Source organism: Pteropus alecto, unplaced genomic scaffold (assembly GCF_000325575.1).
Source record: "Pteropus alecto unplaced genomic scaffold, ASM32557v1 scaffold44, whole genome shotgun sequence".
NCBI classification, from domain to species: Eukaryota; Metazoa; Chordata; class Mammalia; order Chiroptera; family Pteropodidae; genus Pteropus; species Pteropus alecto.
The window spans coordinates 8475125-8490097 of NW_006436812.1; the positions used below are offsets into that span (position 1 = coordinate 8475125).

At 52.7% G+C, this 14973-nt stretch overlaps 3 protein-coding genes across 8 annotated transcripts in view; 2 read left to right on the forward strand and 1 right to left on the reverse strand.

Moving 5' to 3' along the window:
* The window catches only part of DOC2A (double C2 domain alpha), a 5744-nt gene extending 1240 nt beyond the window's left edge, over positions 1–4504 (forward strand). The window contains exons 3-12 of the mRNA XM_006914091.3: positions 27–307; positions 675–754; positions 965–1039; positions 1165–1274; positions 2648–2774; positions 2859–2918; positions 2993–3156; positions 3271–3352; positions 3445–3541; positions 3627–4504. Coding sequence (XP_006914153.2) covers positions 27–307; positions 675–754; positions 965–1039; positions 1165–1274; positions 2648–2774; positions 2859–2918; positions 2993–3156; positions 3271–3352; positions 3445–3541; positions 3627–3772 — 1222 coding nt within the window. The 3' untranslated portion in view covers positions 3773–4504. The remainder of the gene's footprint in view (positions 1–26; positions 308–674; positions 755–964; positions 1040–1164; positions 1275–2647; positions 2775–2858; positions 2919–2992; positions 3157–3270; positions 3353–3444; positions 3542–3626) is intronic.
* On the reverse strand, positions 4191–12870 carry INO80E (INO80 complex subunit E). 3 transcript variants are annotated; one of them, XM_015591135.2, is made up of 8 exons: positions 12573–12870; positions 12345–12415; positions 12080–12132; positions 9347–9425; positions 9138–9249; positions 8639–8755; positions 5373–5465; positions 4649–4782 (listed from the first exon to the last, which is right to left on the reverse strand). In XM_015591135.2, exons 1-7 carry the CDS (start codon positions 12651–12653, stop codon positions 5394–5396), a joined length of 585 nt encoding a protein of 194 aa, XP_015446621.1. In that variant the 5' UTR covers positions 12654–12870; the 3' UTR covers positions 4649–4782; positions 5373–5393. The 3 variants fall into 3 exon arrangements, with proteins under 3 accessions (XP_024904086.1, XP_006914152.1, XP_015446621.1); XM_025048318.1 differs by lacking the exon at positions 5373–5465 and having other exon boundaries at positions 4191–4782; positions 8639–8704; XM_006914090.3 differs by lacking the exon at positions 5373–5465 and having other exon boundaries at positions 4191–4782.
* A 53-nt stretch (positions 12871–12923) lies between these two features.
* Positions 12924–14973, forward strand: part of HIRIP3 (HIRA interacting protein 3) — a 3551-nt gene continuing 1501 nt past the window's right edge. The window contains exons 1-4 of one of the 4 annotated variants that reach the window (XM_025048314.1): positions 12924–13405; positions 13477–13597; positions 13718–13832; positions 14070–14973. The exon at positions 14070–14973 is cut by the window's right edge and continues 91 nt beyond it. In XM_025048314.1, the coding sequence (XP_024904082.1) occupies positions 13341–13405; positions 13477–13597; positions 13718–13832; positions 14070–14973 (1205 nt within the window). In that variant the 5' untranslated portion in view covers positions 12924–13340. The remainder of the gene's footprint in view (positions 13406–13476; positions 13598–13717; positions 13833–14069) is intronic. The other 3 variants (XM_025048315.1, XM_025048316.1, XM_025048317.1) reach the window with 3 other exon arrangements.

Genomic DNA, 14973 nt, shown 5'->3' on the forward strand with positions numbered 1-14973 from the left:
CACTCTTTCGAACCTCCCTCCCCCAGCCAAGGGTGCTGCATGAGGGGCCGCAGGGGTGATCGCATGACCATCAACATCCAGGAGCACATGGCCATCAACGTGTGCCCTGGGCCCATCCGGCCTATCCGCCAGATCTCTGACTACTTCCCCCGCCGGGGACCTGGACCTGAAGGGGGCAGCGGCAGGGGCTTTGGGGAGGCTGCTACTCATCTGGCCCCCCTGGCCCTGGCCCCCCCTGTAGCCCTCCTTGGGGCCACCACGCCCGAGGATGGAGCTGAGGTGGACAGCTATGACTCGGATGATGCCAGTGAGTGTGGGGGCTTGAAGGGCCCAGGGTGCTAATGGGGACCTCCAGGCTTGTGGGAAGGGGAGGGGCCTGCTGGGTGTGCATGTCACGGGGAAGGCAGCAGGCACTGCCACCACAGCTGCAGTCAGTGTGGAGATTATAGCTTCAACAAAGCTCAAAATTCAATATTTCTGCTGAGACACTCAACCACCCACACAGTCCCAGTTGCAGCCCAGCGAGGGACCCAGACGCACATACACTCACAGGCTGTCAGACTCAGATACACTCTCATACCTTCACAGTCTGCACACACTGCTGGCCTGCCCACCCATCTCTCACACACACCTGTCTTTACACACTGACACATCACCTCTTCCCTTTTCTCCAGCCACTCTGGGCACACTGGAGTTTGACCTTCTCTATGACCAGGCCTCCTGCACTCTGCACTGTAGTATCCTCAGGGCCAAGGTGAGCACTCCTTACCTCCGGAGCGCCAGTCCTGTTTGCCTCCCACCTGGGAGGGGTGGGTTTACATCCTCCCTTCCCTTTCCCCTCCTCTCTCCACCCCCATTCCCAATACCCTTTTTTTGCTGCTCTCCACATTCCAAGGATCCACTCTGCAGGGGGAAGGAGGAAGAGCTGGGAACTCATAGCCCTCTTCCCTACCCCCCTCTCCAGGGCCTCAAGCCCATGGATTTCAATGGCCTGGCTGACCCCTATGTCAAGCTGCACCTGCTGCCTGGAGCCTGCAAGGTGAACAGCTTCCTCTTTCCCCCAGCTTGATCCAACTTGTGGGTCTGTCTCCAATCTTCTCTTGCTTTCAGCCTCTGTGGGTCTATGGGGCGTATATTGAGAACACTTTTGTCCCAATACCTCAGGCCAATAAGCTAAAAACTAAGACTCAGAGAAACACGCTGAATCCTGTGTGGAACGAGGACCTGATGTACAGTGGAATCACGGATGACGACATCACTCACAAGGTGCTCAGGTGAGGGACCCATGCTCCCTGCAACCAAGGATTCCAGCTCAGCGCCTCCTCTGGGACAGCTGTCATTAGAACTTCCTTTGGTTGGTCTACCTCCCTTTAAGCCCCTCTCAGGTGTTCAAGAACAATCAGTAGCTCCCTATCCCCTTGGGCAGCAGGCCAAAATACTTCCCTGTCATTCCTACTCCCAAAATATCTCCTACAGTTCCTCCAGCAGAGGTCTGCCGCCTTCCAGCTGGTCAGGCTCATTACTCCTGATCTTTGCCCATTGTCTCTTCTACCTGGAAAGCTCTCCCAGCTTTCCTTCTGCCACCCTGAACTCCACTTATCACTTGAGGCTCTGCTTCCTCCTAAAAGCTTTCCCTGGTCACTGATACCCCTTCTCAGAGCCCCTGACTTAAGTCAGATCTATGTAGAAGTCTGCCCATTCTGTTGCCTATGTCCTCCTAACATCTCTAAAGAGTGAAGTCTTAAGGGGCAGGAAATTTGCTCCGTCATCCCAGGAGGTAGAGCTGTGGGGAGAGTAGTCCCTGGTGGGAAGTGAACAGCAGCAAAACTAGGCCCCTGAGAGAACTTCTCCTTTGTTCAAGGCTTTGCATCAGGGCAGGGGCATGGTCAGGGCTGTTTTAGAGAGATCACCTTGGTGTTGGGTGTAGGGTGGGCTGGAGGGGAGGACAGAGGCAGAAACCAGAAAGGCTGGCCCCATATTTCAGATGCTAGAGAATGAAGCTTCACTCACTGAGTGGTCATTGGTGCCCAGCCCTGGGCTATGCATTTTTACATTTCTTCATGTCACTTGATCTTCATAATAGGTAATCATTATCTCCATTTTATAGATTGGAATTGAGACTTAAGGGAGGTTTACTTGCCCAAGGTCACACAGTTGCTAGTAAGTGGCAGAACTAGAAATTGAACACTCTTACATGACACAGCTACTCAAGAGTGTCGCAGCAGTAGGAAGTGCAGGGGGCTGCAAAAGGGGATGATTACATGTAAAAGCAATCATTTCTTAATCTCTGGGCTCACAAGTCTCTCCCAGGCTGGCTCCCTGCTTCATGCAGAAGAGGCACGGATAGAGAGGGTCCCCAAGATTTGTGAGGGCTTCCTAAAGTAGCTGAGCAGGTCCTGATGGACCAGGGACAACCAGGGCAGCTGCAGAGGGGCCGAGGAACAGGGCAAATCAAAGTGTCCTTCTCAGGCATCAAACCTGGTGTTCACCACATAGCCTGTGAGACAGACCATTTTACAAGTGAGGTGTATTTAGGGCAGAGCTGGGACCAGCCTCAGGTGCTCAGGGTTCCATCGGAGGTCCTTGCTCCCACACTGGGGTGGAGCTCAGGGATCCCAGGGGCCCTGACCTTGCAGTTCCCTGCCAGGATCTCCGTGTGTGATGAGGACAAGCTGAGCCACAACGAGTTCATCGGGGAGATCCGCATACCTCTCCGTCGCCTCAAGCCTTCCCAGAAGAAGCATTTTAATATCTGCCTCGAGCGCCAGGTCCCGGTCCGTGTGGGGCAGAAGGGGACCGAGGGGAGAGGGCCCTGGGGAGGCCAGGTTTCCAGAACTTTCTCTTTGCCCCTCCCCCAGCTGGCTTCACCCTCTTCCATGTCGGCAGCACTGAGGGGCATCTCCTGTTACCTGAAGGAGGTGAGGCAGCTCAAGGGACCAGTCTGGGTGGGAAGTGGTGAGGATACATGCTGACCTTTGTGTCTGCCCTGAAGCTGGAGCAGGCAGAGCAGGGGCCTGGGCTGCTGGAGGAGCGTGGGCGCATCCTGCGGAACCTCAGCTATAGCTCGCTGCGCCGGGGGCTGCTGGTGGGCATCGTGCGCTGTGCCCACCTAGCTGCCATGGACGTCAATGGCTACTCTGACCCCTATGTCAAGACGTGAGCTCTCGCCCTGCCCTGATGCCCCCCTCCCAGGGACCCTGCCCCATCCTCCTCCAGCCGGCTTGTCCCTGCCCACCACACTCCCCCACCCCCACCCCGCCTCCTTGGCAGGTACCTGAGGCCTGACGTAGATAAGAAATCCAAGCATAAAACAGGTGTAAAGAAGAAGACCCTCAACCCGGAATTTAATGAGGTAAACATGGCAAGAATCATAAATCGAGGGAGAGTGGGGATTGGGGGCTGGGGGGCAGCGCCTCATGGAAGGTGAGGCTTGCCCTGTCCCAGGAGTTCTTCTATGAGATGGAGCTCTCCGCTCTGGCCACCAAGACTCTGGAAGTCACAGTCTGGGACTACGACATTGGCAAATCCAACGACTTCATTGGTGAGGGAGAAGCCCGCTGGGTGGCACCGATGGAGGGTACACTGGCAGTGAGCTGGGCCCTGATTTTGCCTCTACTGCTCCCCAGGTGGCGTTTCCCTGGGGCCAGGTGCCCGGGGAGAGGCCCGGAAGCACTGGGGTGACTGTCTGCAGCAGCCAGACACAGCCCTGGAGCGCTGGCACACCCTGACCAGTGAGCTGCCCCCTGCAGCCGGGGCTCTGCCTTCAGCCTGAGTAGGGACAGCAGCGGCTCATCACAGGCCCCCCGGGACCGGGTCCAGTACCCAACATTCGCACGAGTGTGTTGCACGTTTACACGGGGTGGATGCCCCGCCCCGCCCTGCACTACCTGTCTTATTTCGTGAGAGTTTCTGTGACTGTGGGTCCGTCTTGTGAGGGACTGTGGAGATCTATGTTCACATATGCAAACTTCCTCTTGCCTGACTTGCTACATGCAAATATGCAAACCACCCATCCTGTGCACACCTGCAGGGGGAGTCCTACCAGCGCCCCCTCCCCCAAGGCTCCCCAGCTGCTGCTCCTCTCTCCTGCCTCTCCAGGCTGCCCCGTCCCCTCCACCTACAGGGAGGAGGTCGGATTAGGGGGAGTTCGGAGGAGGAGAAAGTTTCCAAACAGGAAAAGGATAAAAAAACAAAAAAGAGCCACTCCTTTAATACAGAATCTTCGTTTAAAAACAGAAACACCTAGCCCTGTACAGCTGCCCTTTTAAACAGTGGGGGGGGAGGTGGGCACAGCAGGGTCTCTGCCTCTCTGAGAGGTGACAGATGCTCCCACCACTCATTTAAATAACTGTCCCCTGGATGGGGCCGAGATGTGAGGGCAGGCCCCTGCCCTCCTTGGTGAGGGGCCCACTTTCCAGGGGACATCTGTGCATGTTTACGCCTCTTCTGATTGTGTCAGTGGCCGCAGCATGGCAACTGGGCATTAATAAAAGTCTCTGCGGAAGCTGGGAGCTCATGTGTGCTGACACAGGGCGCTGGGCAGGGGCTTGGGCAGAAGGGTCACTCTGGGATGTCGATCACCAGGTCATCATCCCCATCCAGGGCATCATCCCCGCTGCCTGCATCGCTGAACATCTGCCGAGGAACTGCGCTCAGGATCGTGGGTGGGGGCATCTTGGGGGGGGGCAGTGGGGCCAGGGCTGCCCCCACCCCAGCCCCAGAACCCCGGCCAGGAAAGGTCAGCGGCCCTCCCACAGGGCAGTCGGGGGGTCCCACCGACATCTGTAGTGGGGGTGGAGGAGGAAGGAAAGAAACACAGGGAGGGCTTGTCAGGAAGGACTGAGACCTCCAGGAGGGTGGCACTACCCCTCGAGGCAGTTCTTGGGGATGGGGAAGGGGCAAAGGCTCATTCAAGGGGTAGTGGACGCAGCTGGGCCAGCCACGCTGGATTCAGGTGGCTGGCCCCACCTCGGTCTCTTGAGTCTCAAACCAGTAAGTGCCTGGGGGTGAGGGGCAGTGATGGAGGCGATGATGAGGGTGGTGTGGGTGGGTAGGTGGGGGGCGCTTATAGGAAACCAGGAGGGAAAGGCTGGGCCCTGCTCTCACCAGGGAGGCACTTTGGCAGATCCTGTGATGGCAGTTAGGGCCAGTCAGCCTGGAGTGCCTGCCTGCCTGCCTGCTCGCCTCTGGGCGTCTCAGATACCACTTGCCACTACTGGCCTCCTCTCCCTCCTACTGTGGGACTCACTGGTTCAGTGGAGGGTGTCCTAGGTCTTCACCCCCCGCCATGTGAGGCTTCTTATATCTGGGATGGGCCCCTCCTTGGGATCCCCACAGCCACTGGCCAAGGCCAGGCCCTCCTCTCAGCTCACCTGGACTACGGTACCAGCCTCCTAACTGGACTCCCTGCCTTCAGCCTCTCCCAGATCCAGCTCCTCCTCCACACTGCAGCCAGAGTGAGCTCTCTAAAACACAAACCTAAGCGTGTCATTCCTCCACTTGAGGGCCTCAGGCTCCTTGCTGCTTTGGGGGCAGGCAGTCCTGAGATGCGTGCCTGAGAACAGGCGAGTCCCTCCACCTGAAATATCCTTTTCTATTTGTCAAAAGCCCTGCTTTGTCCTCTGAGGCTGGGAAGTGGCCTCTGTCCTGCCCAAACCTCCAGCCCCATCCCTGCCACATCCTTACAAACTTCCCTAGAGAGAGCTCACGCTGTGGGCCTCACGCTTTGCCTGTGGGCACAAACTGAGCACTTACTAATGGTAATTTTCATTAATGATCTCTGCTCTGACCACTCTGGGAGGAGATCCTGGGTCAGAGGAGAAAACTGAGCCTGCTAGGTCCCCACAAGGCAGTGTCCAATCTGGCCCTCGGTGGGGCTGGCATGAAACGCCTGTGTGTGGTCTTCAGAGTGGCCCTTCTGATTGCTTTCACTCATTTGGCCCTTATGGGCTACTTGCTGCTTCTCAAGGAGCCCCCACCCTCACTGCTGTTCCTCAGGGTCAGCACCTCTGAGTATAGCATTCTGCTAGAACTGATGACAGACAGGATGCCCAGCTCTGAACAGCACCTTTGCACCCAGTACCAGGCACCCATGTGTATACATAGGAGCAGACACACATGCATAACTGAAAAGGACAGTGGGATAAGACTGTCCCCATCCTCTGGCGACCACCTCCTGATCCCCACCCTAGCCCTCATGTCCTAAACCTGCATGGATGTACTCAATGACCCCCTCAGGTGACCAAAAGCAGCTAATGTTTATCTATGGCTTACTAGGAACCAGGCACTGGGCTAAGTGTTTTCTCTCCTTCAATTCAATTTTATTCTCACAGTGATCCCATGAACAAAGAAGAAAGCTGAGGCTCAGAGTTCAATGACAAGCCCAAGGTCACACAGAAGAGTTGGGATTCAAACCCAGCTAAGTCTACTTAGGCCCAGGCTCTTCACTGAGCTGCTGCAGTCTCACAGCTTTCCCTCCTCGCCTCAGACTTGCTACCTCCTGTCTCCTCACACCAAAGTCACCCAGAAACTTCAATGACCCCCTACTCCCTTTACAGCTCCTCCTGACTCTGAGTGTCAAGGCCTTCTATGATCCCAATGTCTTTCTTTCCAATGTCGTCTCTCTCTCTCTCTCTTTTTTAACACCTACAGCACCTGGTCTTCCTAGGTGGTCTCCCTCCAAGTACTAATCCAAGCTTCCAAGATCTGACGGGATCAGGCACGTTCAGGGTGGTATGGCCATAGACCGTTCTGCCGTAACACACTCCTGCTGCAGCCCAAATAACACTTTTGCCTCAGCCTGGAATATCCAAATCTCACTTATCCTGGGCTCAAATGTTACATCTTCTTTGAGTCCTTCCCTGGTTTAGCCCCTTCTCCAAACACAGCAGTTGATTTCGGCCTCTCCCCCAACCAACATTTTCTCTCCTGTATGTCCAGAACTTAGCTTCCTGATACTCCTCTACTTTAGGACCACACCTCAGAAAGCCTCTAACTGCCATGACCATGCCACACCACACCTCTGCCCATCTGCTCCAGGCTACACTGATGCTTGCCATCTCCACCATCCTACTCTACAAGCCAGAAGCAAAAACCCTGCTAAGCAGAGCGAAGGGTCAGTATATCACCCATTACCTACCCATTTTTCAGGCTTAAGGGCCAAGGTCACACGGGGAGTAGTGGCAGAGCCGGGATATGAACTCTAGAACCCACACTCCTAACCAGCATAAACATGGCCTCCCATTTCACTTCTGCCTCAAGCCTTAAGTCTATAGTCCACTCAACTTGAGAGCTGTCCAGTTCAATCCCTATTCCATTGTGATTCAGAGCCAGAAGGGCATTGTGCCTTCTGTGTCCTCATCTCTCAACATCGAAGGACACACTCCATGAGCCCCAGGCTCCCGTTATCCAGTTGTCTCATTGGCATTTCCAGACAGCATCTCAACATCCCAAAAGCAAAGTCCTCACCTTATCCCCAAAACCTGCTCCTCCCAGTCCTCACTTCAGTTGCTCAGGCCAACAACCCTGGAGTCATCCTTGACTTCTCTTCTTCCTCGCAGCCCACACTGGTCTTCCTGTGGCTCGTTCTTCACTTTTCATCCTCAACTGCTACTTGGTTTACTGCAGTAGACTTCTCTCTGGTCCCCCTACTTTCATCCTGACCCAACAGCAATTTTGTTAAAATGTAAATCAGACTGGATTTCCTAATCTCTCCAACAACTCCTCCATTCATTCATAGTACAAGCCAAAGTCTTTACCACGCTTATAAGGTCCTATGCATTCCTGTCCCTCAGTTACTTCTCTGACCGCCTCTCTGATCATTCTCTCCCTCTCATTTTCCTCCTGTCACACTGGCCTCCTCCTCTCGAACAAGCCAACTTCCCCTTCCTCCAACCTGGGCCTTTGCACTGGCTGTCCTTCCTGACTAAAACACTTCCCCAGAGAGCCACATGGCTTGTTCCCATTTCCTTTAAGTCTCTGACCAAATAACATCCCAGACCACCCAACCAAAAGAATCGGCCCCCATCCACTCTGGTGCTTCTCATCCTCTTTACCTGACTCTATTTTTCTGCACTGGTACTATTTATCTTGTTTACCTTCTGCCTATCTTGCTAGAACATGAGCTCCACAAAGGCAGAGATTTGTTCTGTTCACTACTGCAGTTGCAGCACCTAGGACAGTGCCTGGTACATAGCAAACATTCTATAAACACTTGCTGATTACATGTAGTTTGATCGCTTACTTTACAGATACAAAATCTGAGACCCAGAGGGTCAAAGAGCCCTGTTTGAGGTCCTGTGGTTTCAGCTGGTACAGCCTTGACTTGATTTTAGATTCCACAGATCCACCCCTCATCTGGAAGTGCCTGGCATCACAGAACATCTGTGAAAATGATCCTGGCCTGACAGCCACACTGCAGCAGTGTAAGGGCAGGCTCATAGGTGTCTTCACTATGAGTCCCCCAAGGCTGGTCCTGTCCCTGATTTATCTCCACATAAAACCTGTGAGCCAAGACTTCTCTGACCCAACCCTCAGTACCTAGACCTGGGCTGAGCCCCCAGCCCCTGTCTTGAACCTCCCTCAAATGGCTGTCCTTCTGCCATTTTGGCCCCTCCCTAATGTCCCCAAATCAGGGTACCTTGAGTTTCCGGGGCAGGCGGGGCCGTTTCTCCCGCTTGGGCCTCAGGGGGCTGGGCTCGGGCAGCTGCAGGGCCAGGTAGTCAGAAGGGAATGGGGGGTAGGGGGGGGAAGCCAGCTGCAGGCAGGAGTGGCGGGATGGAGATGGGAAATGAAATGATTGGGTGGGAGGTGAAGGGAAGAAGTGCAAATAGGAGGAAGAATGGAAAAACAAGAGATGGTGATGAGTGTGGCTTCTGAGAACAGAAGGGGATGGGACAGCAGCAGGACTTTGTCCTGGAGTCTGCTCTCCTCAGTCACATCCATCCCCCATTCCTACAGCAGAGGAACTGGGTAGCCCCAACTCACACCCCTCCAAGGGATGGTGGCTGGCCACACCCAGAATGATGTCCCCAGTGCCGGGCCGGCTTCACTCTGAGGCCTGGCCCCTCTGCCCAAATGATGCCCACCTTATTCCCAGGCATCTTTGTTACCACTTCCCACCCTTTACCCCAACTCACCGAACTCAGGTATGGGGAGGGGGCCCCGGAGGCCTGAAGGGGAAACCCTGTTGAAGGAGGCAGGGAGAGGCTGGAAGGGGAGGGGGTGCCCCCAAGCGGAGGGCTTCTCTTCCTGGAGAAAAGGACAGGGGAGGAGGTCAGAGGCAGCTAGAAGGCCCAGATGCCCCCTTATCCCTCATCCCCAGAGAAGAATGATGGCTTCTTCTCACCTCTTGGAGGATGGCGTGTCCGATAACTTGGGTGTACCCTCTGTCTCGCTGTTATCTGAAGATGCAGTGGCATCTGAGTCTGTGGGGGAAGGTTGGTCAGTGAAGGGTGGGGTGAGGTGTTCTTGTCTACCTCAGGGATATACTCTTAACTCTGAAAGGGCTCCAGGGAATCTGACTCCCTATCTGGCATGCACATGTTATTCTGGGGAACCCACAAATTCCCCAGTTTCTTAGAATGTCCTTTACAATCAACTTCCTACCCACGCTCCTCCATGGTAAGAAATTTGCCAAGCACTTATTACTTGCCAGGTTCTGACTAGACACTTTACATTCACTGCCTTTCCTTGTCTTCATAACCATACAGGGAGGAAGGTAAGGGCCTCACCTCCACTTTCCAGATGACGTCACTGAGGTTGAGAGTAAGGTGTGGGGCTGGACTTGAACTCAGATCTCTGACTCCTTGACCATTTCACACCACTCTCTCCTTCTTCAGCTCTAAGCTGCCTTCGGCTCCTGCCTCTGCTCCACTCCCAATATCCAGGGTCCTGTTAATCTACCCCTCAAATCTCTCCTACCTTTATCCACTACCCCCCATTGCAAATGCCACAAGGTCAAGCCACCACTATGTCAAAATCAACTAAGCAGTCTCACCTCTCCTGTAACTCCAGAATGACCTAAAACATAAACCTGATCATAACCTTCCTGATGACGTCCCCCACGGCCTGTGAGCATTCAAAATGCTTCTCAGTGTGGCCTCAACCTTGGTGGTCTTCCAAACTGTACTGATCACATCATGCCAATCAATTTCCTCAGAAACGAAATCTATTTCTCAGATCTGCCTCCACGTAGAAAGCCCATCACTCATTTAGCAAATAACTGCAACATGTGATATGTGCCTTTCTGTTTTTCAGCTCAGATTCTTTAAGAAGCGAATGAACATAAACGTCTAATCACTATGTTGTATACCGGAAACTAATAAAATATTGTACATCAACTATAATTGAAAAAGAAAAAAGAAGCAAATTAAATGCCACCTGAGAATTCTTCCAGAATCCCTCAGGCCCAGTTAATTGCTGGCTCTTCCATACTTTCTCTCACTTGTCATGGCTCCCCTTATACCGTGCTAAGCGGTTATCATATGTGGGTGTCTCCGTGACCAGACTGTGGGCTTCTCCAGGATATAAGCGGTAGCTTACATTGCTGGCTCTTGCTCCTCAGATTTATCCCACTCTGACCATGAATATGTCGGTTCTCTCATGCCTCTATAGGCCATGTCTCAATAGAATGCTCAAGAAAGGCCATTTTCAGGGATAGTGTTTGAGCTGGGACCTATAGGAGGCATGAGAGAACCAACATATTCATGGTCAGAGTGGGATCCTGAGTCCTCCAGAAGTTAACTGGAGACCTCACGGAAGGAAGAGGCAGGCAATGATAAGCCAGAATAAAAGCCAAACATTTTGCCATGACCTACACGAGCTGGCTCCTATCTATTTCTCTGACCTCATCTATCATCTACTTGTCCTCCTATAATACATAAATGAATGAGTGTTGTGCATTCCAATAAAACATTATTTACAAAAACAAGCAGCCTGGCTAGCTGACTCTGCTTTAGATCAATGTTTAAAGGTGCCACAGAGAGTGGTGAGTGTATGTAACATGGCTTATGAGGGCCCCCACCTTGGAACAGGGGCACAAATGCCAATCTTAGGGCTTTTTCAAACTGTGGGTCTCAAACACACTAGGTCATGAAGTCAATGCATTGGTTTGCAACCAGAAAAAAGCAGCCTAAAAAGTATAAGAAAAAATTGTTTATAATGGTCTTAATGTTTTGTTAAATTTTGTTTTAAAGTATGGAAATGGGGAATTGGTCACAATGTAAAACATATTGATTGTAAATAGTGCTCAAAAAAAGTGTGAAAGCATTGCTTTATAAAGCCTTTCTGCTCTTCAGACAACCTAGTCTGTTCTTGCCTTGGAGTACCTGCATTTGTCATTCCCTTGGCCTGGAAATCTCTCACTCGTTATCTTCAGCTCTTCTCATCTAGGTCCCAGCTCAAATACTATCCCTGAAAATGGTCTTTCTTGGGCATTCTATTGAGACATGGCCTGCCATCTACTTTTGTATGGTCTGCAAACTAAGAATGGCTTTTATATTTTTAAACGGTTGAAGAAAAAAATGAAAAGAAAAATATTTCATGACATGTGGAAATTACATGAAATTCAAATTTCAGTGTCCAAAATAAAGTTTTATTGAGACACAGCCATATTCATTTATTTACATATTACCTGTGGCTGCTTCTGAATTACAACAGAACTGTGTAGTTGTGACAGACTGCATGTTCTTCAAAACCTAATATATTTGTTATCTGCTTCCTTACAGAAAAAGTTTGTCAACCTCTGCTCTATTCCAATCACTATCATATAACCCTGATTTTATTCCTTTTAAATCTGAAAGTCTAACATCTTGCTTACTTATTACCCCTCCCCCAGAATACAAAAGACTTTGTCTACCTTGGTTACCACTGTATCCACTGTGTAAAATAAAGTGCCTGAAACACAGTGTATGTTCAATAAATACTTGAGTGAATAAACAGTAGAGGTGGAGGGTAAGCAACTAGGCTTGAGAATCACTGGAAGCTGTATTAGCCTCCACAGTCTAAAAGGAGGGGCCCAGGAAGCTTGCTTAAGTGCCAGGAACCATGTCCTCCACCAATTTTTCATGACCTTGCTCACCAGAAGAGTCTTCATCCACATTTTCGTACTGCAGAAGTCGGTCTAGGAGGAAACTGAGACAAAAAGCGGGAATAAGAGCGTTTATCTCCACCTCATCAATGTTCTCCTGGGCCCTTGTCCCTTCTAGCTGGCCTGCTGGATCCTCGCAACAGCCCCCAAACAAACACATGCATTTGTGACCCCATTACAGGACGGGGTCCGAATGTATCCACAGGAGCCACATCACCCGCAGGCCTCCCTTCTCTCCCGGAGCATCACGTCTCACCTTTTGTCTCGGGACACCTTCAGCAATTTCCTCTGTGCCTTCCTTAGTTCCTCCTGGAAGCACTCGTGCTCCTGTACCACAGTCAAGGTGCGCGCTGAACCAATGGCGGTTCGTAAAGGAGCCCGGAACCCGGCGACAGCTCGCCCCAACTCCTTTTACCCGTGGGTAAACTGAGGTCCTACCAGCGCCAGACCTCATCCCCGACAACCTCCCTACCCCAACACTCACGTAGATGAGGAACTTTAGTTTCCGCTTCAGGTTCCGGTATTTCTTCTTGTAGTCCACTTCACTGTCCGCCGGCCCGTTCATGACTGGCCCCGGGAGGAGCGCCCCACACTAGTCGGGCTTTCCAGATACCCCAAGCCAGCCCAGCCCGGCCTCTCACGCCTCCACTTCCGGAGACTGGGTGAGGCTGTCCGCTGGGACTACAACTCCCGGCGTACTTCGCGCCCCAGGGATCGCAACCAGGGATCGGTCCTCTCCGGGAATACCGGGAAAGGAACGTTGCTTCGAGAGGTTACGCTGAAGATGGCGTCGCAGGGACGCGATGACGTCACAAAGATGGCGGATAGTGGAGGGCTCCCTTTCTAAACGTGTTCAGCAATTGGAAGACAGAAGACTTTCCCCTAGGGATTCCTAGTCTTCAGACAAAGATGTCCTTCTTCTTCTGTCTTTCGAAACCACAGTGGCTTTGCTGGCCCGTGACCGGCGGGGGCACCGTCGCGGGTTGAGTACGTTACACCCAAAGGTTGCGGGCGCGGAATCGGTTTCTAACGAGAACTTTAAAAATAATTCGTTCTAAGAAAAGGAAGGAACCGCGAGACCCTCTAACTGCCGGGGAAAGCAGGTTTTGTTGGGCAAAGTTCTCAGTAGAAGCGGCCCGCCACCGATACCCAACGGTCCCTCCGACACCGCGCGTGCGCAAGCTCCTGTCAAAGCGCAGACGGCGGCCGAGAAGAAAAAAAGGCGGGAGCCGTCAATCCCAGGTGGAGCAAAATGGCGCGGGAGGATGAGATGCGGGAGTTCACCCGTAGTTTCTTCCGAGGCTGCCCGGACCTCAGGTGCACTGGAGGTTGGGGTTGGAAAGGGCAGGGGTGGGATGGGGACTCCGCCTTGACACATGTCTCTGCAGCACGCTCACGCACTCCACCGTGCGGCGGCACTTCTTGGCTTACGCAGGCCGCGACCACCTAGAACCCGAGGAGAGGCAGGCGCTGAAGCGGCTCGTGGAGGAGCAGCTGCTGAAGATGCAGGTGTGGGCGCGAGCCTAGGCCACGGGAAGCGGGGTTCGTTGTCGAAAAGTAGGGGCCTGAGAGGGGGTGGGGCACGCCACCTTAATACCTATTTTGCTCTCTTGATGTGCGCACACACAGGTGAATAAAGCCAGTGCCAGGGAAGAAAGTCTAGGTCTTGCCAAAAAGGCAAAGAGGCCTCCAACCCCCTGCAGTGATCCAGAGAGAAAAAGGTTCCGTTTCAATTCGGAGTCAGGTTAGTGCCTTCTGCGTAGTCGGTTCATTCAAAACGTATTTATTGTGCATGTATTATGATGTTCCAAGGCACTGGATGAGGGTGTGAGGCCAGTGAGTCAGGAACAGGGTGGACTGATGGCCCTGTTTCCTGCTGTGCTTCCCATCGTCAGCGCAGGATTCAAGGCAATCTATCCGAAGTGGAGGGAGAAGGGACAGAAGGAACCTGTCTCAACCTTCTCTTCTCTTCACATTCCAGAGCCCACCTCTGCAGCCTCCAGTCCAGACTGCTTCAGCCCCCGAGCAAAGAATGGGATGGTGGTAGCAGCAGTCAGTCCGGTGGCAGAAAGTCCAAAGCCAGCCTCAAAGAATGCAATTGAGAACAGCCATGAGGAAGAACAGCAGAGGGACCTGGCTGCAAAGATTGTATTAGAGAAGGAGGTGGTGAAGGAGAGCAGTAAGGAGGGGGGCACTGCTAAAACAAGTAAGGTCTGCAAGGAAGAGAGTAGTGAGGAAGAGGAAGATGGAGAAAAGGAAAAGGAGGTAGAAATGGAGTTCAAAGGCAGAACTAAGAGGAAACCTGTGACAAAGAATAAGCAGGTACCTTGCAAGACCTCAGCCAGTAGGAAGCAGGCCGCAGTGGAGAGTGAGGGCAGTGAGGAGGATTCTGCCCAGAGAATGGGAAACAAAGGAGCTACAAGATACCAGGATAGTGAAAATGAGAGTAAGGAGGAGGAGACCCTAGCCAAGAAGAAAGAGAACAGAGAGGAAGAGGAGGAGGATAGAAAATCTAGAGCCCGGAGCAAAAGAGGGAAAAAGTCAGCTTGGGAGGAGAGGAGCAGTAAGCAGAAAAGCAAGGCGAAACTGCTGGGAGACCGGGGGGACAGAAAGGAAGAGGAAAAAGCAGCAGCAGACAGCGGGGATAACAGTGGAGATGAAGAGCCCCGAGTGCAGAGGAATAGCAAGGACAGGACCCAGTGGAAGGGTGGCAAAAGGCAGAGTGGAAGCAGTGAGGAGGATGGAGAAGACAGCTGGAGGAAACTGAAACTAGCTTTTAAAGATACTGGAAAGACAGGCCAGGTGGAAAGTGGAAAGATAGCCAATGGTGAAGCAAGTGACTTGGAGAGGGAGGCGAGTGACAGTGAGGCAGGGGGGAGCCTCAA